At 37.3% G+C, this 23190-nt stretch overlaps 2 protein-coding genes across 2 annotated transcripts; one reads left to right on the top strand and one right to left on the bottom strand.

Moving 5' to 3' along the window:
- Positions 1 to 942: 942 nt before the first annotated feature.
- znf367 (zinc finger protein 367) lies at positions 943 to 5248 on the top strand. Its single transcript, XM_058390674.1, has 5 exons — positions 943 to 1560; positions 2290 to 2440; positions 2519 to 2638; positions 2918 to 3056; positions 3559 to 5248. The coding sequence occupies exons 1-5, from the start codon at positions 1279 to 1281 to the stop codon at positions 3812 to 3814; spliced, it is 948 nt and encodes a 315-aa protein (XP_058246657.1). The 5' UTR covers positions 943 to 1278; the 3' UTR covers positions 3815 to 5248.
- Positions 5249 to 7227: 1979 nt separating this feature from the next.
- slc35d2 (solute carrier family 35 member D2) lies at positions 7228 to 22093 on the bottom strand. The gene is made up of 12 exons (XM_058389464.1): positions 21713 to 22093; positions 19882 to 19915; positions 19701 to 19787; positions 17468 to 17535; positions 14628 to 14699; positions 14372 to 14440; positions 12100 to 12202; positions 11248 to 11340; positions 11069 to 11136; positions 10899 to 10977; positions 8090 to 8172; positions 7228 to 7995 (listed from the first exon to the last, which is right to left on the bottom strand). The coding sequence occupies exons 1-12, from the start codon at positions 21868 to 21870 to the stop codon at positions 7854 to 7856; spliced, it is 1056 nt and encodes a 351-aa protein (XP_058245447.1). The 5' UTR covers positions 21871 to 22093; the 3' UTR covers positions 7228 to 7853.
- Positions 22094 to 23190: the final 1097 nt, after the last annotated feature.

Raw genomic sequence — 23190 nt, 5'->3', positions numbered from 1 at the left:
TAAGTGTGATGTTCAGTATAATGTAAGTGTGATGTTCAGGATAATGTAAGTGTGATGTTCAGGATAATGTAAGTGTGATGTTCAGTATAATGTAAGTGTGATGTTCAGGATAATGTAAGTGTGATGTTCAGGATAATGTAAGTGTGATGTTCAGTATAATGTAAGTGTGATGTTCAGTATAATGTAAGTGTGATGTTCAGGATAATGTAAGTGTGATGTTCAGTATAATGTAAGTGTGATGTTCAGGATAATGTAAGTGTGATGTTCAGTATAATGTAAGTGTGATGTTCAGTATAATGTAAGTGTGATGTTCAGGATAATGTAAGTGTGATGTTCAGGATAATGTAAGTGTGATGTTCAGTATAATGTAAGTGTGATGTTCAGTATAATGTAAGTGTGATGTTCAGTATAATGTAAGTGTGATGTTCAGGATAATGTAAGTGTGATGTTCAGTATAATGTAAGTGTGATGTTCAGTATAATGTAAGTGTGATGTTCAGTATAATGTAAGTGTGATGTTCAGGTGGTCCAACAGGAAAACTACATCTGTGTTACATTTAATTTTTGGCGGTTTTTTTGATTACGTAACCTTCCCGCCTCCGAGCAGCGCTTCACCTTCCCTTTAAATCACCTCAAAAAAAGCAGAAGTGTAAACAGCGCGCGCGCGCGGGAGCCGTTAAACTGCAGCGCGGCTTCCGATGAAAAGTCGCGCTGTGATTGGCTCGGGCGCTCGTCCGTCATAAGAAGCGCGCTCTAAGTGTTTGAAATTGATTGGCTGGAAGTCTCTAGACAAATCCATGCAAATAAAAAAGACAGGAGTCATGTCATTGGCTACTGTGTGTGTTGCCGGCGGTTTCCTGCCCGTGCCATTGGTGGTTTCTGTTGTTTTCAGCGAGCCGTCTTTAACATCCTCACCTCTGATTGGCTGGCTCCGCTCAGGCGCGAGTTCTGACGCGGGAAAAAGTGTACTAGGGTCGGCTGACTGGAAGAACTACCACCGCGAGTTTGGCGGAAAGTACCTAGTTTTTACCCAAGCAGGCGCTGAGAAATGATTAATTTGCTACGCTTCCTTTTCTGGAAATGAATATTTCATTGCAGAGACGACCCATAAAGTGTTCTTAAAAGTTCTGGGATTAGACTGGACCGCACGGGGACTGTAAAGCTCTTTCTTGGCACTGGATACTTTTCTATGACACTTCTGATACCTGAGAGGATTTCACGGAATATTTTATAAAAGGCGGTTAGAAATTTTTTGATATATATTTTCTTTTCCCTCACGATGACAGACGCCAAGCACCCTCATGTGATTTTTTGCAACGATTCACCTAAAAGAGTCCTGGTTTCTGTGATCAAGACAACTCCAATCAAGCCGAAAGCCATGGAGTCTGTGATGCCCACTAGTCCCGGGTTCAGTGATTTTATGGTGTATCCGTGGAGATGGGGAGAAAATGCACACAATGTAACCCTGAGCCCCGGATCCGGCACTGGAGCCGCCTCTCCCCCGAGAAACAGTGCTGCTGCTGCAGAAACGGACATTGGGTCCTGCACTGACCACATGAAGGTAACTTCATTTTTGTTAAATAAATAAAAGAGAGATATAGTAGATATAAGTTTGTATTCTTCTGGTTTCTTCCACGTGGATTATAAAAATGGTGGTGCAGTAGATCGTGCAGTCTGGGGTGTGTGTGGTTGTTACTGTGTAAAGACAAAGGAATTAAGTGAGAGGTTTGTGTGGATTCACTGGAGGGTAGCAGCTATTTGAAGTAAACTGGATTGCATTTGGTTAACATGAAGAATTTTGGGTGACGGAGTAAGGAAAAAAGAAAAAAACAGAATAATTGTGAAACGCCCGCGTTTAGTGGAGAACGTGATGGATTTTAAACTCCGCTTCCGGCTGAGGCAGCTGGCCTTCGTGGTGACGTCACTTCTGCGCGCCAAAAATCCACGATCTTTACAGACAGACCTAGTGCACAATTCTGTTAAACGTGATCTGGTTTCTTTTTCCTCTTGTTTTTTTTTTATGACAGAATGGAATGGAATGGAATGTCTGTCTGGATTAATCCGCTGCTTCGTGGCTAATGTGCAACAGATGGACATGTTCCGTCCATATCATATTTTACTTCTTGTTTTTCTTTTTTGCAAATTAGTCCTATTCTTTTTTGACTGATGCGTATGGGGGTGTCTCTGTGTAATTACAACTGTTTTGTAATTACACGTGTTCAGCTTATTGGTCACAATTATATAATAGAGTAAACTGGTCACTGACACTTATGTCTCGTCATGTTTTTAGGATGGGATCCGCCGTGGCCGCCCACGTGCTGAGACTGTGCGCGAGCTCATCAGTGAGGGTGAGAACTCCACTAGCCGTATCCGCTGCAACGTCTGCAACCGTGTTTTCCCCCGAGAGAAATCACTGCAGGCGCACAAACGCACACACACGGGTAAGTTGCACTTAATGAGCTGCATTAACTTCTGCAAACAGAGCAGAAAATAAAACCCCCATTCACGTCTTTTCTCAGGTGAAAGGCCGTACCTGTGTGACTATCCAGACTGTGGGAAGGCTTTCGTCCAAAGCGGCCAGCTGAAAACCCACCAGCGACTCCACACCGGGGAAAAGCCCTTTGTTTGCTCAGAGAAAGGTGATTGGGAACAAGAAGAAAACAAAACGACTGACAAGAATTTTACTCAGAGCAACGAATGTGGACACTTATGTTTAAATACTAGCATTCACTACTTAGTTATTACTGATTACTTACTTATAGTTCTTACTATAGAGTATAGGTCATAGCCATTGTTAGTAGCCATTGCTGATTATTTAAAGTAGGGTATGTTTTATTGTTTAGATTTATTTAGAATGTATTTAGATATTTACTACAGCACAATACAGAGATATATTTTTTTTCTGCTGCTTTCCTTAGGTTGTGGTAGTCGTTTCACTCATGCTAACCGACACTGCCCTAAGCACCCATATGCCAGGCTGAAGAGAGAAGAGGCGAGTGGCGAGCCTGGAAAATCACAAGGGGCTGACAACAAGGCTGTCGCCGAGTGGTTAACAAAGTAAGTCTTTGAAAAACATAGGTTTGTTTGAATGTCATAATTTTGTAATTTAAGAATGCAGTAACAACCAACTGAAAATAACTAATAAATATCTGCTCTGGATATACCTACCTTGAACCTATTCTGGCAAAATGCTATTCTGATTGGAAGTTAAATTTGCTGTATAGGTCACTCTGTAGTTTACATTTTCTGACTTAAGGCCATATGTTGTAAATCACAGTTTGCTATCCATCACTGGCAAAGATTTGCCATAGACAGCATCTGTGTTGTGCCTGATTTCTGTGGTGGAAATAATCTACCTGTGAAATAATGCAAAATTGAACTGCAGTCAGTTCACACTGATGTAGTAGGTGTACTTAATAAAGTGACACCTTGATGCAAGCAAATGTAAGTAGAATACACAGTAGAACAGCACATAATGTAAAATGACATTGTAAAAAGCAAAGTAAAAGAAAGCACTGAGTGGGCAAAATACTGTACTGAGTAGAAGTTTTGTTCACAGGTATTGGCAGATGCGTGAGCAGCGAACCCCAGTACCAAGTAAAGGAAAAACCCTAAATAAGGCAACAGTGGAGGATCAGGAGCAGCAGGACCCCATGGACTTCCTGCCGTCTGATGAAGCTGAAGAGGAAGAGCAGGATGAGGGGAAGAGCGCAGGAGGAGGAGGAGGAGCTGCTCGGCGACGCCTTCAGGAGCAGAGAGAGCGGCTCCATGGAGCACTGGCTCTTATTGAGCTAGCCAACAACCTGTCTCCATAAACTAAACCCTGGGGTTGCATATTGCTGGGTAAATTCTAGCTTACATCCAAAAATGACTAGCAAAACATCTAAATATTTGGAATTTTGGTCAGTGAACCACATTTGCAACCCTAGGAATTACGGCCTGTGGTGGCCGACATAAGCTAAAAAGCACCTTATTTTTTGCTTCCAGTTTTAACCTTAGGCTGCTACTATTGTAGATTTGTTTATATGAAGATTGTTGTACTTTTTTCAGCTTATCAAAGAGAAAGATGATCTTTTTTTGTTTCGTTTGGGTTTTGTCATGCACTTTTTTGCGTTAACGAGTTTTTCTCTTTCAGTCGCGTGTGGAATTGAGCATGTTTATATCATGTACATAGATGGACATAAATGTGTGTGGTTGTGATTTGGAGTGCCTAAAGATGCGGCACTTGTCATTTGGTTTGGGAATAAGCAGACCAGTCAAGAGGAACCAGCATGGGCTTTGTGTGAGAGGAGAGCTCTCTGATAAGCTGCACCTGAGTTAACATAGTAGTGCATTTTGTTACACATATTCAGTCCACTGTTTTGTCATTTGTATGCTATACTACACCTGAGGTTTAGACTGTGCAGTAACATGAACTAACACAAGCTTGGTAAATCTATAGAAAGCTCCATATACTTTCCAACATGCAACAGCATTTTAGCTTATAGCAGCCAGTGTTTAATGGTCACATTGTCATATTAAAGATAATTCACATTATTTAGTGTTACTTCTACAAGAAAGCAGTTTGGCAGTGGGATCCTCGTTAATGGTTATGTCAGCTTTCAAAGTGTGACTGGAGAAAGATTTTCCACTTAATCAACAGACAGCACTTGTTTTGGCAATGAGAAGAGTTTTGATTTTTATTTTTCTTTAACTGTGATTAGATATTTACAGTTGAACACTACATTAGTACATTTTTCCCCTCTCCAAAACCTTTGCCATCACTTGACCTTCTTTTCATTGTATCTCTTTGAAAAATGTAAAGTCTTTCAAATGCTGATTAAATTGGATGGTCATTACAGTCAAGTTTGGTCGAATTACAACTCCAAAGCCTAATCTGGTGACAATAACTGTCAATACAAAACTGGAAAGTATCTCTACTCTTGAACATCTAAAACGAAAACAGATGATATAATGTACACCTGATTTTTGTATTGTGCTCTTATATGTTTGTATATAAATGAATAATATATTCCACCAAGTCTTTTGGAAACATGCACGAATTCTAAGTTAAATTTTCAGAAGAATCCTTTGTGATATTTGTGTGAGTGTGCGCATGACACAGAATGTAAATCAAGTTCAGTCTGTAACATGGAAAAGGTTGATGTTTGAAAAAGGACATTGTAAATGTACAAAGCAGGCATTTTTTTTTGATTTATCCTGGTTAGTACTGCTGGTTTTCAATAAACACCGTAAATGACTGACAATAACCTGTCCTCTTAAATTCTGCACATGGCAATAACACATGTTCTCTGGCATGCTCTTTGTGAGGCAGTCACAGAGAAAGAGAAAGAGAAAGTAGAAAGAGAAAGTAATTATCATTCTTAAACAGTTTTCTGCTTGATAGTAATACAAAGTAAGTAAAACTACAAGTCCACTAGGGTTATCTACACAAATTAATATTGAAGTGGGGGATCCTATAATGTTGCTCTAGGCCTCTCAGCAGCTTCCCTGGCAAGTTTTGGTCTTGTCCTTTTATATAATTTGGGAGTGGCATCCTGTTCTCTGCGATGTCATTGTGCTGCTCCATTTTCTGTTTGGTGATGGTCTTTACAGTGTTCCATGATACATATAATGTTTTGGAAATTCTGTGATACCCCTCTCCTGACTGATACTTTTCAACAAGTGAGATATGCATGCTTTTTTAGTTTGCACACTGTGACTTCAGCAGCCAGATGAAACCAAGATGTGAAGAAAATCCTGTAGAAGCAGCTGATTTATTTGGGGTTAATCAGATTAGTTCCATTTATGGCAACTTGCTAATGATATTTACTTTCGAACATGAGATTGAATGTGATTGGTTCATTTGAACACAGCCACACCCCCAATTATTAAAGACACATTTCTGCAATCTGATTATTATAACCTTTTATTTAGTGTTTTTCTAAAAAGTCTCTAATTGTTTTTCACTTAGTTTGAATACACTGTAATTTCATATTGAGGGTGAAAATGTTTTGACACGATTTACATCATAAAAACCTGCCATTGTAACAGCGGTTTATGGATTAAATTGTAAATTAAAATATGACCTATATATTTATCATCCTCATTTGGGTGACACTGGACAGTAAATAATGTAAATGTTGATAATGTCTTTTCTGCAACAGCAACAAAGAGCTCTTGTGGAACTAATTGGTCAATGTAGTTTCTGAGTTCATTACTGACTTAGGAATTCCTTCCTGCTAAATGCTGACTGATGCAACGGCAGTTCAGAGACGGCGTCATAAGTCTCCAAGTGGTTCTATCCACAGCAGTCCCCTGGGTCACAGGCTGTCCATGCAGATCTATCCACAGCAGCTGTGAGCGCCACCAAGCGACGAGACTCCAGGGGTAGAGCGTCTGGATGGATCAGGCAGCTCCAGAAAGAAGAAGTGGTCACACTGGGAACTCAGGAGTGGGACTTTATGCTTTCTATTTAATATATATTATTATCTATTATTATTATTATTATTATTATTATTTTATTTATTTATTTTCTTTTTTTCTAAACTGAAAATAAAGGCAGATAACAGTAAATTGTCTACATATAAAAGGATTTGTCCCCCTAGTGGCACCTAATGGGCCACAACCAGACGTATTAGAATTTTAACATACACCACTCTTCTGAGGTTTTATTTTATTCACTAAAGCATTCATAATGAATGTCTTACTAGTACCTATAGGTTTGTTAGTCAGTTTAATGCCAACTATAAAAGAAATAACTTTTATTTTATTTTTCTTCTTCTTGTTTTTTTTTTTTGTTTCAGTTTCTGAATTTTTCCTGCCATTTTCTTGTGGATAATTCAAGTTGGGTTTGACTATTTGGTAGAGCTGATGTTAAGACTATTAAAGCACCAGTCATAATTAACCATTTCTATTCAGTTTTACCCCAACCACAGGGGAAGCTTCCTCATTGTGCCTGAGAGTGAACAATACTGCATCTAGTTAGAATGTAGGTCACTATTTTAGAGCACTGAGTTTATGTATAGCAATACATCTCATAGCCTCAGGGTTTTTTTTTTTCTTTTATGGTGAAAAGAATGAGAAATAGCAGAGTGAATTCAGAATCTGACAAGTTTTCTGGGGTTTGGATGTTAACATGTCATTACTGTAAACAGCAAAACTCCCAATTTTAAAAAGTTAACATGTTGCTTGCAGCTGTGTGATAATTGTCAGTTTAATGAGAGGACAATAAAGATCATTTTAATCCAGTTTATTGAACCAGATTAGATATGACACTGCTTCTGCACACAAACATCTGTGTGCAAGTGCCACTACAAATTTGTTCATAAATACACAAAATGCACCTCACAAAGATTCTAAATTCTTTCTAAATGATTTTCTAGCACTACCACTTGTTTGAGTTGTTTATATTGTGCAAGAGGTGTCTACATGATGTGACATTCATACAGAACTTTGTAGTGTTTACTGGCTAGCTGCTAAATTCAGGCTTTTTATATTCTTTGTCTCATACTGAGAACTTCAAGCCTAAAGTGATGGGTCCTGGAAATTAAGGGTCTTATGTTATTTAAAATTAAATTACATTGCTATATAGGACTGAACATGTTTTAAAAGTCTTCAACAGTGAATTTCAGACACGTGCAATACATAGCTCATACTATGGAGAAAATTTGGCCAAAAGTGGATAGAGAACTGCAACAGTACTACAGACAAACCAGACAAAGATGACATGTAACATAACCGCATAGTCACAGTTTCAAATACAATGTTGTACAAAGTTAAAGGTCAAAATATTTTGTTATTTAAAAATGACATAATCTAACAGTCATTTATTGCAGCTTTAGTAAAATACATGTATAAAAAACAGACTGCAAATTAGAATGGTCTTTTCTCAGAGACATTACTGGGCTCCTCAGCGACATGTTTAAGTTCCTCTTCCTCTTGATTTGCTGTGTGAGGTGAGGAGGTGCTGGTGCTATGAAATGTCAGGTATGAGTAGACCAGGCCACCAGATATACTAAAGAGGTGAAGCAGAAGAAAAAGAATTCAAAAGATGAAAAGAAATCTAGTCGCTCTTTATTTGCATTTTTGGGTTCAAACTGAGCTCTTACCATATGTTCAGCCCCACAAAGTTTGGCCAGGAAAATGCATAGTCTCCTCCAACGAACATACCAATGTAAGCTACGGCAACATTCTGCAAGAAGAACAAGTAACAAATAAAAAACAGCAGATATACATTTACACCGAAACAATCCAGACACAAGTACAGTTCTAACACGATAATGAATATTATATCAAATTTCAACACCCCTTCCATTGTAATCCAACCCTCTGTTAGGAAAGCCAATCAGCTCTTTACAGAATTGAGCAAGTATTTAACTCAAAGATGACTGATGAGTGATGATTCTTAATAATAATGATGATGATGATGATATTGGCAGTAGATTAAATAGTAAACACACATAAAACATACTCTAATATTTTCTTTAAGAATAGTATTCAATAGCAAAGAAAATTAACAAAATAATAGCTTTAAAATTAAATGGAAAAAAGTACACAATTGGGGTGTTGAAGAGTCAGGCCTTGTATATACTCATGTTGTGTTTGGTATCCAAATAACAATAATGTATATTTAGAAATCATAATATAATACATACTTTGGTAAGTATATCAATGTCTATGGGACAAATTAATGTAGATTTGTATTTTAAAAAAAAAATCTTTTATTTTTAAACCTTTATCCTCCTGGTTTATAAATTTTATATTATGAAATATAAAATTATCCTCCATTGTTGTGTTACACCATTTTATTCATTTAAACATATTAACACAAATTGTACAATTCTTTTTGTCATATATGGTCAATAGACCACATTTAAACAAAAGTATAAGTAATTTTAGAGTAAAAATAAGCAGAAATTCTGAATGATGTTGACTGTAGTTAAAATTGGAGGAATATATTTTTATGGATTATGACAGACTGGTATATGTCAATGTTTAGTCAGAATATTATTTTGAAACCATTTAAATTTTTTTATGTCAGTACATTATGACAGATGTTGTCCTCCCAGGTTGACCCAGTCTATTTTTTATTTACAAAGCATAAAATATAACGTATCACTCAATTCTGTGTTACGCACTACACACTTCAGTTCACTCATTAACAAACAGTTACACCTCTTTATGGAATTATAGACAATAGAAGTCGGTTATGTGAAATGATACCATGTTTTTGAGTAAAATAATTATAAATGATTATTTTGGATGATCACAGACTGCTCTAGTCAAATATTAGGTAAAAATCACCTAATTGCAAATTTATTCTCAAATATCAAAGAACAATCACAACTTGACTTTTTAAACTTAAACTTTTCAGAACAATTGCATTTGCAGAAAAACCATCCCCGTTTGTGTTTTGTTATGCATCTGTGTGTGTGTACATGAGAAAGAGTCAATGACAATGCCTTTGTGTGAATATGCATTCACTTGTATGAGTGGCAGTGTGCTGTTGTGGTAATATTTTTTTGGAAATATATGCATTGTATTTTTTGCACCTAAAGCTTGCTTTCATGTAACTTGAATTGGCACTTCCTCCTTGGACAAGGGACAGTTGCTCCTGTGGTGAATATATCTGTGTTTTTAATGTTGAGGTGGTTTACTCTCCCTGTTGTAATTTAGGATCATTTGGGGCATCCTGATGAATCCTGTATCCGATGTATCCTGATGAAGAATGCTCATCAGAAGCAATTTTGTGCAGGACACAAGAGCATGTGTCTCAGTGAAAGGAAACTTCGATGAATATCGAGCCCTGTTTCGTGCCAGCAGCAGTACAGAAGGAATCTCAGCTTTGTTTTTCCTGCTTGTTCCCACCATGGTCAGCTTTTCTTTAGCAGCTCCTGGCCACAAGCATTTAATGTACAAATGGTGTCACAGGTGATGGTTTGTCTTCAGAGACCTTCTGTCATTACCACTCATTTGCCCTAATTTTTTTTGTCTGCCCATCAGCAGGTTTACCACTGTATATTTGCATTTTCCAAGCCTAGCTGGTCCTGGCATTGAATGCTGCCCTAATTTTTATGCCACATTTCCCTGGCATTTTCCCAGGAATGTACTGTCTGAAGGCGCAGCAACCTCTGAAGGGGACCAGGCACTCATCCACAGTCACATCAGTGCCCTGATTATATATCAGCAGCAGAAAACACACCCACTTGTCCCATGCTTCACAAAAGTTTAGCTTGTACATGGCATGCTGGTCTTGTGTCCCGAACATCAAATCTAATTACACTCGAGATGATATGGAGCATCTTGTGTGGCAAAGATGCACAAAAAATTCCCATACCAGACTGGGCATGACATAAACTAGCTTTTGCCTCTTTAGTGCTTCTCTATACACCAGCAAGACTCAGGAGACCCATCACCCCTCCTTGTTTGTAATGCATGCCTTGAAATGGTCTGAAAGTGTGTGTGTTTGTGTGTCAGACATAGGTAATTTGTAGGTAATTTGGAAATATGATAAGTGTGTGATACGTGTGTGTGTTCATCTACTGGTATGGTGGTATCTACTGGTAGTTTGACTCATCGCCCCATTGCACCACTTAATTTTGGCTGGGTCATAGTTTTGACCCAGGAAGACCACAGATGATATACATTTTAATAAAACACAGTATTCGGCATTAGAATTATGTCCAAAATGACATAGTAAGGAACCATCCTTCTTATTTTCAAGCAATTAGATGAAATAAAACCTTATTTCTGATATACAATATTAGTAAACGGGTAAATTTGACCCGGAAGACAGCTGGAAGGTTAATATAAAATGGAATCATGGTCAACTCCTTCAACAGTTATATTAACAATTACATTATTGGATGCTTTGTTGTAATTTTCTGCCAAACAAACAAATATATAAATACTACAAACCTTAATGGCACCAATAACTGTAGTGGTTAAGGCACTGTTGTGATGACTGCATAGAACAATGGAGTACATCAAAATAAATCTGTAACAATGAAAGTTATAGGATAAGAATTATTAAAACTCAGTGAGAAAATTTAAGAAAGACTTTCTCTTCATACTAACTTCAGACTTACCCCATAACACAAGACAAAACAAAATAAAAAATGAACCCTAGAGATACCCATCCTTTAAAGGCAATGGCCTAAAAGAAATAAAAAACATACGGAATTGAATCTATTTGTTTATGCAGCCTCATCACATTCTTTCAAAGATGTACTCAACTCACCATTCATTCACTCATTCACTTACTCACCTTCCCTAAATCTCCAGTGTAGGCACTTGCTAAAATAGTGGGAATTATGATGATAAATGCATTGTAGAACAAAACTCCATACTTGCCCAGGCCCTTTTTCAAAGGAGAGGAATATATAATTAGCAAAGAACTGATAACATAACAGACTAACTAACTCATAACAGATAAATCCAGTGTTTAGTTAAATAGCTGGGCTATACAATAATGACCAGTTTTTTGTCAGATGTTACATGTGCTAGATAGACACAACCTAGGGATATATCAATAATATAATGGAAAAAATAAAAACTAAAACAGAAAACCTAACTTTCTGTACTGTAGGGGTATTATTCTATTAGAACAAACATTAAAACAACAAAAAGATCTCCTGGTATAGTAGGCCATTGCAAAGATAGAAAAGAAATCCATTATACTGTTAAAGAGACAATAACAGATATTGTTACTACCTTTAAATAAACCTTACACAATAAATGAGCAGCAAATACACTGTAAGACCAAAGGTATGCACACACCTGACCAATCATACAGTCCTCCCTGAAAGTACTGAAACCGTAATGCCAAGATCAGAACTTCAGCTTTAATTTCCTGATATTTACACCTAGATGTGTTAAATAATGTAGAACAAGGCACCTTTGGTAACAGACCACCTCATTTTTAGGTTAACAAATGTGCATCTGTGATACTTTTCCAGGCTGACTATGCAGTCAGTGTTCCAATTCATCCCAAAAGTGATCAAAGGGGTTGATTTGGTTGACCTGTGCAGGCCACTCAAGTTCCTCCACTCCAACAATGGCAAAACATGACTTTTATAAACCTTGAATTGTGTTAGATAGTAAAAGATAAGGAATATACCTCTATTCCTACTTTCTGTTTTGTGTACACGCCATTAGCAGCTGTGAAGACATCATTAAGCAGAACGAAAGCATATCCCTCTGCTTCAAAGGCCAGGTCAGAACTATATCAAATGAGGCAGAAATATGAAAATTCATTTAGTTATTACGCTTAGAATTCAAGAATTATTTCATCCCTCCTAACCCGCAGTGGCTGTGAGAATCACCTGGATACTTTCTTGGGCATGTGAACACACATACTAAGACCATCAACAAAGTCACAATTTAACTCTATGATGCAGCCATCGTCCCGTTATTTCATCTCACCTTATGCATATCAGAAGCACACGGCATATGCAATGGCACGTTATTCTAGTGGTACTCACTACCAATGGCAGTTACATGAGGAATGAAACTGGCACATTACTTATGTAACTGTGCTTTCATTCAGGACCAACCCTGACTCATCAAAGTAGCCACCTTTGGCAGATATGACAGCTGAACACACTCGTAGCATTCTTTCTACAATAGAAATCAAATATTCTTCAGAAAAGTTCTTCCCAAATCTGTTGCAGAAGTTCCTATAAATGTGTGGCACTTGTAGGTTGCTTTGCTTTCACTCTTCTCTCCAGTTCATCCCAAACCAGCTCGATGGGGTTTAAGTCTGGAGACTGTGCTGGCCACTTTTCAAGCTTACCATCTTGTTCTTTTTCCTGAGGTAGTTCTGGCATAGCTTGGACTTATGTTTTGGGTCATTATCTTGCTGTAGGATGAACCCCTGACTAACTAGGCGCATACCAGAGGGTATTGCATGGCGCTGCAGAATTCTGTGGTAGCCGTTTTGGTTCAGGGTGCCTCTCACTCTGTACAAGTCACCGACCCTAGATCCAGCAAAAGAGCCCCAGACCATCACACTTCCTCCTCCATGTTTGACAGTTGGTGCCACATGCTGTGGAACCATCCTTTCGCCTACGCGACAGCGTACAAAGATCCTACGTGATGAACAGAAGATTTCAAATTTTGATTCATCAGTCCATAATACCTTCTTCCAGTCTTGAGTAGTCCAATGGCAGTGTTTCATGGCCCAGGAAAGCCTCTTTGTCTTATTCTGATGTCTTAGCAATGGCTTTCTTGCTGCAACTCGTCCTGTCAAACCTGCAGCTTGAATTCTTCACTTCACAGTTGAAACTGAGACTTGCTTACTACGACCACTATTAAGCTGTGCTCGAAGATGTTGTCCAGTGAACTGCCTATCACGCAAGCTGTTAACTCTCAGAAACTTGTCCTCTGATTCAGTTGTGACTTTGGGTCTGCCAGACCGCTTCCTGTCAGAGTTTGCCCCAGTTTCTGAGTGCCTTTTGATGGTGAAGGAAACTGTACTAACTGACACCTTGACTTTCTTTGCAATTTCTCTGTAGGAAAGACCTACATTTTTAAGTGTTATGATGGTCTGTCTCTCTTCCATTGTTAATTGCCTTTTTCTCGCCATTTTTATAGCAACACACTACTTTCTGCAGTACAATACTGTTCAACTGATGCTCACGAGGGTATGGTACCACAGTGTGTTCCAACACTGCTTTTATGCAGACAGAGGGGGTTGTAAGTAATCCAGAAAAGTTGGAACACCTGTAGGAATTAGTAGCACCAGCTTTCAAGGCTTAATCAACCTCCATTGCTGCAGAACAGCTTTAAATTTTTAACCCATTTTGTGTTCCCTGAAAAAGGCCTTTTTGTATAATTCTGAAATGTACATTATTTTTCAGTTTTGGGTAACCTTACCTTTTTTTTAACCTCTGGCAGTTCACCACTTACCTTTGTACCATTTCAAGTTATTCATTGGACTTGAATGACTTGAATTGCAATAAATAACTGGAAAAATTGGGGTGTTCTAAAACTTTTGACCGGTAGTGTGTGTGTGTGTGTGTGTGTGTATATATATATATATATATATATATATATATATATATATATTATGTTAAATACTATGGAAGTTTTTCACATTGCCATTGTCTGTGATGTATAGACCTGTGAATATGTGCTGCTAGCATGGTTGAGTGGTTCTTAGCCATATTGAACTCACTAACACTGAGCTAACATTAGATAGACTGTTCTAACACGAATGTAGGGGGAAAAGTTTGTCTCCATTCCCTATTTCTCCACCTCCAGTAATAGCGTGTCCAGGCAATTTTCACTGCCCCTACACAGTTGTTCATAGAAATACAAGTAAATGTGGAAGTAGTTGTCTTGCCTGGTGAACTGCTGAAATATTTAATTGAGTAAATGGGATACTGTACCTTGCAGCAATCAGTGCGCCAAACACAATGGCCACCACACTGCATGCCATCTGAGGTGAAATGGATTTTCTGTAAGATCAGTTTTGATTGTTATAACCAGCATGCTTAAACAAAGGCATTTGCAGGATTCTGCATAGAGTTCTGAGACTTTATATATAATAATTTAATTTGTAGTGGGTAAACATGTGCCAATATAGAATGTGTTCTTAATTACAGATAAACAAATGTAATAAAAATTAAATTTTATGACACATACCTCAATATTTTTGCTTCCATAATCATTGTCAGTAGAATAGTGAATTTTCGGAGCACAGTAAACATGGGTAAGCTGAACAACACAGAGGTGAGTAAAAGTCATTGCTAAACCAAAATATATCGCTGACTACAGTGAAGTTTTCATTAAAAATACAGTAACACTAATTATCAAGACTAATGTGGACTATTGGGTGTCTTTAAATGAGCCAATAGAAATTGCTTTAATTGTCTTTAAATTGTCTCTACATAGATGAATATCCATTGGTTTATTTAATGATAGTCCATAGCAAATAGCCTTGCCTGTAAAGTAAACAAAATCAAATATGTTCAATATAAACCCAATGAACACACAAAAAAAATACACTTTAAGACCAGATTTTTGAGGAAACCTGACCATCACAATTATATGTGTGACTTTCAAACTCCCACATATGCTGTAGAATTACAAGATCTCTTCACTGAAAATAAGGAGCCTGGACCTGTTCCAGCATGATAATGCTGTGCACAAGATGAACACTTTTTATGCTCATTTCAAGGCTGCAGCTAACAGTGCTAACAGCACTAGCAGAACTAACAGAGCTAGCAATACACACAGCCCTAACAGTGCTAATAGCAGCATGTATGCAGAATATGTCAGAGCTGGAAGCGCGTTTATCATCTAGGAGCACAATGCGAGGAGTGGTTTCTGGAGAATGAACACCAGGAAAGCAGCATCTCAGATGAGGTCCTTGGAGCGTGTGCTACTAGCTAGCACCAATGTTCACAGAAATATTCAACATTATTGTTCCTGTCCCAAAGAAACCTCACCCCAGCCTACCTGCCTGAGTGACCATAGCCCAGTTGCCCTGACCTCAGATGTGATGAAGTGCTTTGAAATGTTGGTCAGAGCTTTCATTGCTTCTTCATTCTGACCCATTACAATTCGCATACCATCCCAAATGCTTAACCAATGATGCTATCATGTACTTCCTACAAATAGCCCTGAGTCATCTGGACATCAGGAAGGAAAATTATGTTGAAATGTTGTTTGTTGACCATAGTTCAGTGGACAAATGGACAATGGTGTTTATATCACACAGGACTTGGCATGGTACTGTTACATTAACAACTTGGCAACGAAGACTTGTTAGCATATTTACAACCCTCATGATCCCCATGATCACTGGAAGGGGCAAATTGGACCCAAAATCCAGCATAAAATCAATTAGTGTGTAGCCAGCATAAGGGACTTCTAAGGTGCTAAGAAACCTTTACACCTGCACAATCAAGAGCATCATGAAAGGAAGCATCAAAGCCTGATTTGGGAACAGCACCAAGCAGTATAGGAGAGCTTGCCACAGCGAGAGCTATAGGCTCTTATCTCGTCTTCTTCCCACAAGCCACAACACCAACACCGTTATGTTTCAATAATCATATAATCCCATACTTTTAAGTACTACCTCATTCTGATGTTTGCACAGCTTTATATTGCACAAATAACTGCAAATTACTTTTCCTTTTCTACCTCTACACAAGCAAATTCTACTTTTATGCCACAGACAGCAAACATTTCATTGCACAGCATACTCTTTATGGCCGTGTGTGTGACCAATAACATTTAAATTGAAAATTAAAATTAGACATGGTTTGCCAAGTTTGGAATAGAAGAACTCAAATGGCCAGCACAGAACCCTGACCTCAACCTCACTCAACACCTTTGGGATGAACTGGAACACTGAATGCACTCCAGGCCTCCTCACCTGACATCAGTGCCTGACCTCACTAATGCTCTTGTGGCTGAATGGGCAAATCCCCACAGCCACAATCGAGTGGAAAGCCTTCCCAGAAGAGCCTTCAAATAAGAGGTTAATAGATGGTCAGTGTTTACAAACTTTATTAACAATTAAAATTATTATTATTAAAATGTAATAAAAAAAACAAAAACTGAATTATCTAATTTAGTTAAACATTCAGACCCTTAGTTAGCCACTTCAAATTGAGCTCAGGTTGTCTTCTAGATTATGTTATAGAATGTGACTAATGTCCACCTCTGACAAAACCAATTGATCAGACATGATTTAGAGACACAAGACACAGAAGTTTACAGAACCATTTCTAAACCTTTCACCATTCCTAGAAGCACAGTGGACTCCATTGTTGTAAACAGGAAGAAGCTTGGGAAAAAATAACACAATTCCTAGTGCTGACTGTAGGGTAGAGTGGCACTTAATGCAATGAGAGCATAAAGACTGTATCAACTTTGGGCTGGACTCCAAGCACTACGTCTGGTGAAAAATAGGTACTGCTTGTAACTGGCAATTGCAATCCTATAATAACGCATGGCAGTGATGTACCATGCACCATTCAGAGAAGGAGGGATGGAGAGACTGGTCAGAATTGAGGGAAGAATGAATGAAGACAAATTCAATGCACAAAATGAATGTGTGAAGAGTTTTGGCAGAACAAGGACTCAAAGTATACAGGCAAAACAATGCTGGAATGGCTTCAGAACAGGTTCCTTAAAATGCCCTTGAAAACCAGACTTGAACCCCCAGAACATCTGTGAAAGAGTCCTGAGGTTGGCAGTTCACTGATGTTTCCCATGTAATCTGAGTGAGCTTGAGAGGATCTACTGGGAGAAATTGGCAAAATCTAGGTGTGCATAGACTGTAGAGACTTACCCAAGAAAAAGGGTCTAAATATTTTTCCCAATGGGATATTTCAGTTTTTGATTTCTAATAAATTTGGTATTGTGTTATTGTAGTTATACTGCTACTACAAAGAATGTAAATCTAGTCCACTATCTATATCTATAAAACAGTGAAGCAAATGATTTATGCTTGAAGGTAATGTAAAAAATACCTTAATTTCTTTGTGCTTCCGAGACCCGTTATGTGATTGCCGACATAGAGTAATGGCAAGGGAAAAATCTGGGGAGAGTGTTATGATATAACAATAGAAAAAGATCAGTCATCCCTTTTGATAAAGACATTTGATACTAAAATTATAAAGCAAAACTAATCATTATAATATAAAGATATGGGGGAAGTGACCCAGGTGAAATTTATCTGTCTTTTTTGATATGTGGATTGACCTGAGCTAAGAAAAAAGTCTGCAGTGGATATTATATCTTTTTTTTTATTATTAACTACAAGATAAAAGAGAGAAGAGAGGCTAGTGAGAAACATGCTGCTAAAATTTATGTTGACCCATCATGTTTCATTCCTTATATTATATACAGTACCCTCTGAAAGTATTGGACATTTGGGTTTGGCCTCAAAAGCTGAATATAAAATGATAGATCAGAATTTCAGCTTTCATTTACATATTTACAGCTAGATGTGTTAAACAGTTTAGGATATGGCACCCTTGGTGGCAGAACACAATATTTAGACAACAACAAGGTTGAGGTAAATAAGTCTTTACATCTGGATGCATATCCCTTGCATGCAATAACTGCATCAAAACAACAACCCACTGTTAGTTTTCTGATGCTTTTCCCGGCTTATACAACAGCTTCTTTCAATTACTGTGTGTTTTTGGGGGGTTTCTCCCTTTAATCTCTCCTTCAGTTGGTGAAATGCTGCACAGTTGGGTTAAAGTCTGATGAGTGGCTTGGCCAGTGTAAAATATTCAGCTTTTCCCCCTGATGAATTCCTTTGTTGTGTTGGCAGTGTATTTTGGGTCATTGTCGTGATGCATGATGAAGCTCCTTTCAATTAGTTTGGACGCATTTCTCTGTAAATTGGCAGACAGAATGTGTCGGTAGACTTCTGAATTCATTCTGCTGCTACCATCATCAGTTACATCATTGATAAAGGTTATTGATCCCATCCCAGAAGCAGTCATGCAAGCTTAAAAAATGACACTACCTCCACCACTACCTTTACCAATGAGCTTGCATGTTTTGGATCATGAGCAGATCCTTTATTTGTCCAGACTGTTGGTTTTCCATCACTTTGGTAAAGATTAACTGAAGTTCAAGAATGTTTGTGGTTCATCTCTGTATTTCTTCTTGAATTCTGGTCTGGTCTTCTGATTCTTACTGCTGATGACTCTTTATTTCTGCTCTCAATTTTCACAGGCAAAACCCAGGACACAATCCAAGAGGTCAGAATTATGAACTGTGTCTACTAAAGCTATTATTAAAGTCTAACCGGGGACACCTAGGCAACAGTCAGTTACACGGTCCAATATTTTTCATAACTTGAAAACTTCTAGATGGTGGTGGTGGTTCAGGTGGTGAAATTCTGATTTTATCATCTCATATTAATCTTTTGATCTCAAAACCAATTGTCTTCAGTGTATAGCAGAAACAAAAACAAACAAACTAAAAACTGGCGCCTACATTATACTGTTGTTATTATACTGTATATAATATATATATATATATATATATATATATATATATATATATATATATATATATACTCTGTCTGTCTTTCCTGGCTGATTTTATGTATTACATGCAGTCTCAATATTTTACAATCATTTCTGTGAAACACCTTCTGCCATACTATTACTGTCTTACTTTCATTTTTTTTTCATACTCATATACTTGTCCTTGAAAATAAAGTTCCAAACTGACTGGAGAAAAATATTTATTTAAAACATTTTTTCTCTTAAGTACAATAGGTTTATGATTTTGCAAGGCTTGTTAAGAACAATAGTGGCCTATTAGAAATGAAAATGTATTTGAAAGGTAATGCAAACATGTAACATACTTTTAATGAATTAAATGCATAGCCTAATGCATAATATATAACATATCATCTGGATCTCAACCAGAATGGATAGACCATTCATCTTAGTACATTTTCTAGTTGTAGGAGCTTCTGATGTTTTCTTTTACTTTAGTCATTTCCAGATTTATCAGTTTTTGTTCTATATTGAATTTTCTATATTGATTTTAAACCCCTTTTCAAATACATCCGCTCATTTTTATTGTTTATTACATTTAGCCACAAAATGGGACAAGATACACATTGAGCTGCACAAGATAACAAATAAAGTGAAACAAATGATCTGTGTTCCTTTTATAAGATATTGGGGCTTAATTGGGTCACTTCCACTTAAAGTTGTAAAAAGGAATTACCTTTCTGTGCAAGCTCTTGTCAAAATCCTGAAAAGATACAGCTTTGCACATTTTGGCTAAATAAAGAATGATAATTGTGCAAGCCATCTGAAGAGGGGGAAAAAAAAAACACAGAATGTAAAAACTGCCATACTTTTAATACTTTACAGAAACCATAAACACAATGGTAATTCAAACTGACCTGTCCAATTCCAAGGAATGCGTACGAGGGAAATCTGGATAAAGACAATACATTTGATATTCATGTTATAAGTGTATTGTAGACATGCATTTTTAGAACAATTCTCTTGCATAATATTATTGGACATCAATATATGTCAATTATATGAAACTCATATGTTCATATTTGCTGTAGTGGATATGGTGCAAAACACACCTATCAACAAGGGTGAAGCCATTGACACATTTGAGTTACTCAATGAGAGCTACACAATTGTAATATGAATATTACTGCAAATGAACATTTTTCTTTGATATTTTTTAGCACAAACACAAGACACTAACTGCATGAATCTGCCTCTATGATTCTTAATGGCTGTTTTTTTCGTTCATGAATGTCAAGTTCCACAATCTCACTTTTGCACCACAAATCTCTTTGGAATGTGGAGCAAAAGTGATTTGTGCAGCCAGGGGTGTGTACTGTTAAGATATCAGACAACTTGGCTCTACATCTTTCAGGGAGATATGTGGTGCAAAACTGAGATTGTGCGGAACATTTGCGAGCGAAAAAACAGCATTCTTACAGCGGCACATACAAGCGGTTGGAGTTATTGACTCGTCTTTGTGCTAGAAAAATATTTTTTAAAAATGTATTGGTGAGAAATCTTTCTATTGTGCAAATAATGTGTAAATTATGTGCAACTTTCACAGCATGAATTCAGATACATGATTGTAGATATGGAAAATGCGTTCATGTTTGTCGATCCAGGTGTGGGAAAGTGTTTTCCACTGCAGCAACTGAAGCAAAAAATGTGAACGTCTAAGTTTCTTGATGTAAAGACCTCCACTTTGCAGTCTGTATAATTTTGGGCAAAACCTATAATATCTCTATATTTATAAGTGTGGTTTTAAAGGTTTATTTTCTGCAGACTGTACCACTGTGAACATATATACTTTATACAGAGCAGTCCAAACACACAATGGCTTAAATGTATTTATTTATTTTTTGTTCCCATTAAACAGATATAATTTTTGGGGAAAATGGCAATAAGCAGTAAGTATATAAACATTGGAGTGTATGTATTACTTTGTGATGGATTACATCAAAAAAAAAAAGTCACTTTATAATAAACTTTTTTTTTAATTAATAGTTTGTAAGCTATACCTATTCTAACATCAGCCTTAAACTAAAAACAAGCAAATCATTTTTCAGCCATTGACATTTTGTTGCTGTAATTATTGCTACTATTAAAACTTATTTTTATTCTTCTAATCTACAAGTTTGATATAGTCTCTTACTTACATAAAACATATATACATACACACACACACTACCGCTCAACAGTTTGGGATCACTCTAAAATTTTACTGTTTTCCAAGGAAACACAGACGAAATTAGTCTGAATATTAAATATAGCTGAAGAACAGGACATGCTGAGTTAGAAATAATGATTTTAATGAAAATGATGAATGTTTTCTTTGCCTTCATCAAAAAAGAAAAAAAGAAGAAGAAAAAACAGCAATTACAGCCTGGGCATTCTAGCTGTCAATTCTTCAAGATAATCTGATGAGAAAACTTCTGAGCGGTAGTGTGTGTGTATATATACACAATGTCCATTGTTAAAAACTGAATTAAATCCGACAAATTACGATAATCTGTTCAAAAACGATCAGCGGCGAAAAGCAGAATATCGAAACTAACACTTGAACTGTAAAGTCTTTTACAATACCAGAGACATTAAACAGTTTGTTAAAATAAACTACATGATTCCGGCTGTGGTCAGTTTAAAGTTCCGCCATGGGTTCAGCAATGCGGAAGTGATGACTGTGTCTGTGACACATTTAAAACTTACCTATAGGTTGTTAAAACCGTCTTGTTGACCACCACTATAAGAAAAGAGCTGACTGCGTAGAAAGCAGCGGAAAACAGCTTCACAAACTGCCCGTCACTTGGAACAGGATTAATTGACGGAGAAACAGAAGAGGTAAAAAAGGAGCTTCTTTTTGACATGTTGCTTTCATTTGTCCAGCTGTTTTCGAGCCTGACACACAAGCCTGACTATGCAAAAAACCCCGAAAGCACACAGGTTTACGTCGCTGGTTAATGTAAAATATCGCGATAACTCCGTTCTCACACGGTATTGGAGTTACTTTTGTAACCGTGCAGGTGTGGAGCTCGAATACACTTGTCGGCTGATGACGTCACAGTTTTGGAAAGGATATTATGTGCAGTCCCAGTATCCTGTAACACCCACAAGAGTTTTTAAGTTTTTCCTTGCCATTGTCAGCTCTGGATAGTTAGTTAGATTAAACTCTACATCCAGATTTCCATAAAGCTGCTCTGTGACAGTCAGTATTTTTACATGCAACCAAATAATCCTTCAGAGTGATAATTCAATCAGATTGAAAAACCTTCAATCTATCAGATTGTGCTGGAGCCAAATACTTTTAAAGTGGTGGTTTAGATTAAATAATCCAGTAAAGAGGACAAATTTGGCCATGTAAATGCTTGAATCAATGATTTTTTTCTGTTTTGGATTCAAAAGTACCCTGCACACATGCACAGTACCCTGGTGTGAATGCACTGACAGATGCTCTGGGCTCTGCCATTGAGCTCTTAACAGTCTCTACTCCAGGAGTGCTGTATCATGCTGGGACACCAAATATAAGTATAAAGTACAAGACTAAAGACTTTCTTTTATGAATTCTACACACACTTCATCTTTTCCCTGAACACAGAACCCTGGAAGATACTAGAGGTGGCACCTGGAGAGGAGCACCATAAACTCACACTGTCCCCTACCAAGGTGTACAAGTTACGGAGCAAGTTGAACACATGCTGGGCAGCTTGTCCGGACAATATTCTTGAACATGCATGTCCTAAAGCTATGTGCTTCAGAGCTGATAAACATTGCTATGAACTCTTTTAACCTTCACCCTCGCCATGGTCCCAACCTGCTTCAAAACCACCACAATCATTCTGTACTGAAGAAATCCCAGGTTACTTGTCTCAGTGACTAAAGACCAGTAGCTCTCAATCCTGTGCTGATTAAATGCACTGATGAACATACTCTACTCTTGGACAGTCCGGTTTATACTTGAATTGCGACGTTGCACACATACTGTACTCACTGTGCATACAGTGGAATATTTATTAACTCTTATTTTATAATCAGTTTTATAGTTCTCGTGTATTTCGAATATATATATATTTTATGCAGCATCCAGAGAATTTTAAACGAAGTTCACTGAAATCTTGAAGTGAAAGAGAGCACTTGCTAAACATAATAATTAAAGCTACTATATGTAAGATTTCAGAATTTCATTAATC

The sequence above is a fragment of the Hemibagrus wyckioides genome, linkage group LG05 (assembly GCF_019097595.1).
Source record: "Hemibagrus wyckioides isolate EC202008001 linkage group LG05, SWU_Hwy_1.0, whole genome shotgun sequence".
Lineage (NCBI taxonomy): Eukaryota > Metazoa > Chordata > Actinopteri > Siluriformes > Bagridae > Hemibagrus > Hemibagrus wyckioides.
The sequence above is the reverse complement of the archived record's forward strand: the minus strand, read 5'-3'. Positions and strand labels throughout refer to the sequence as shown.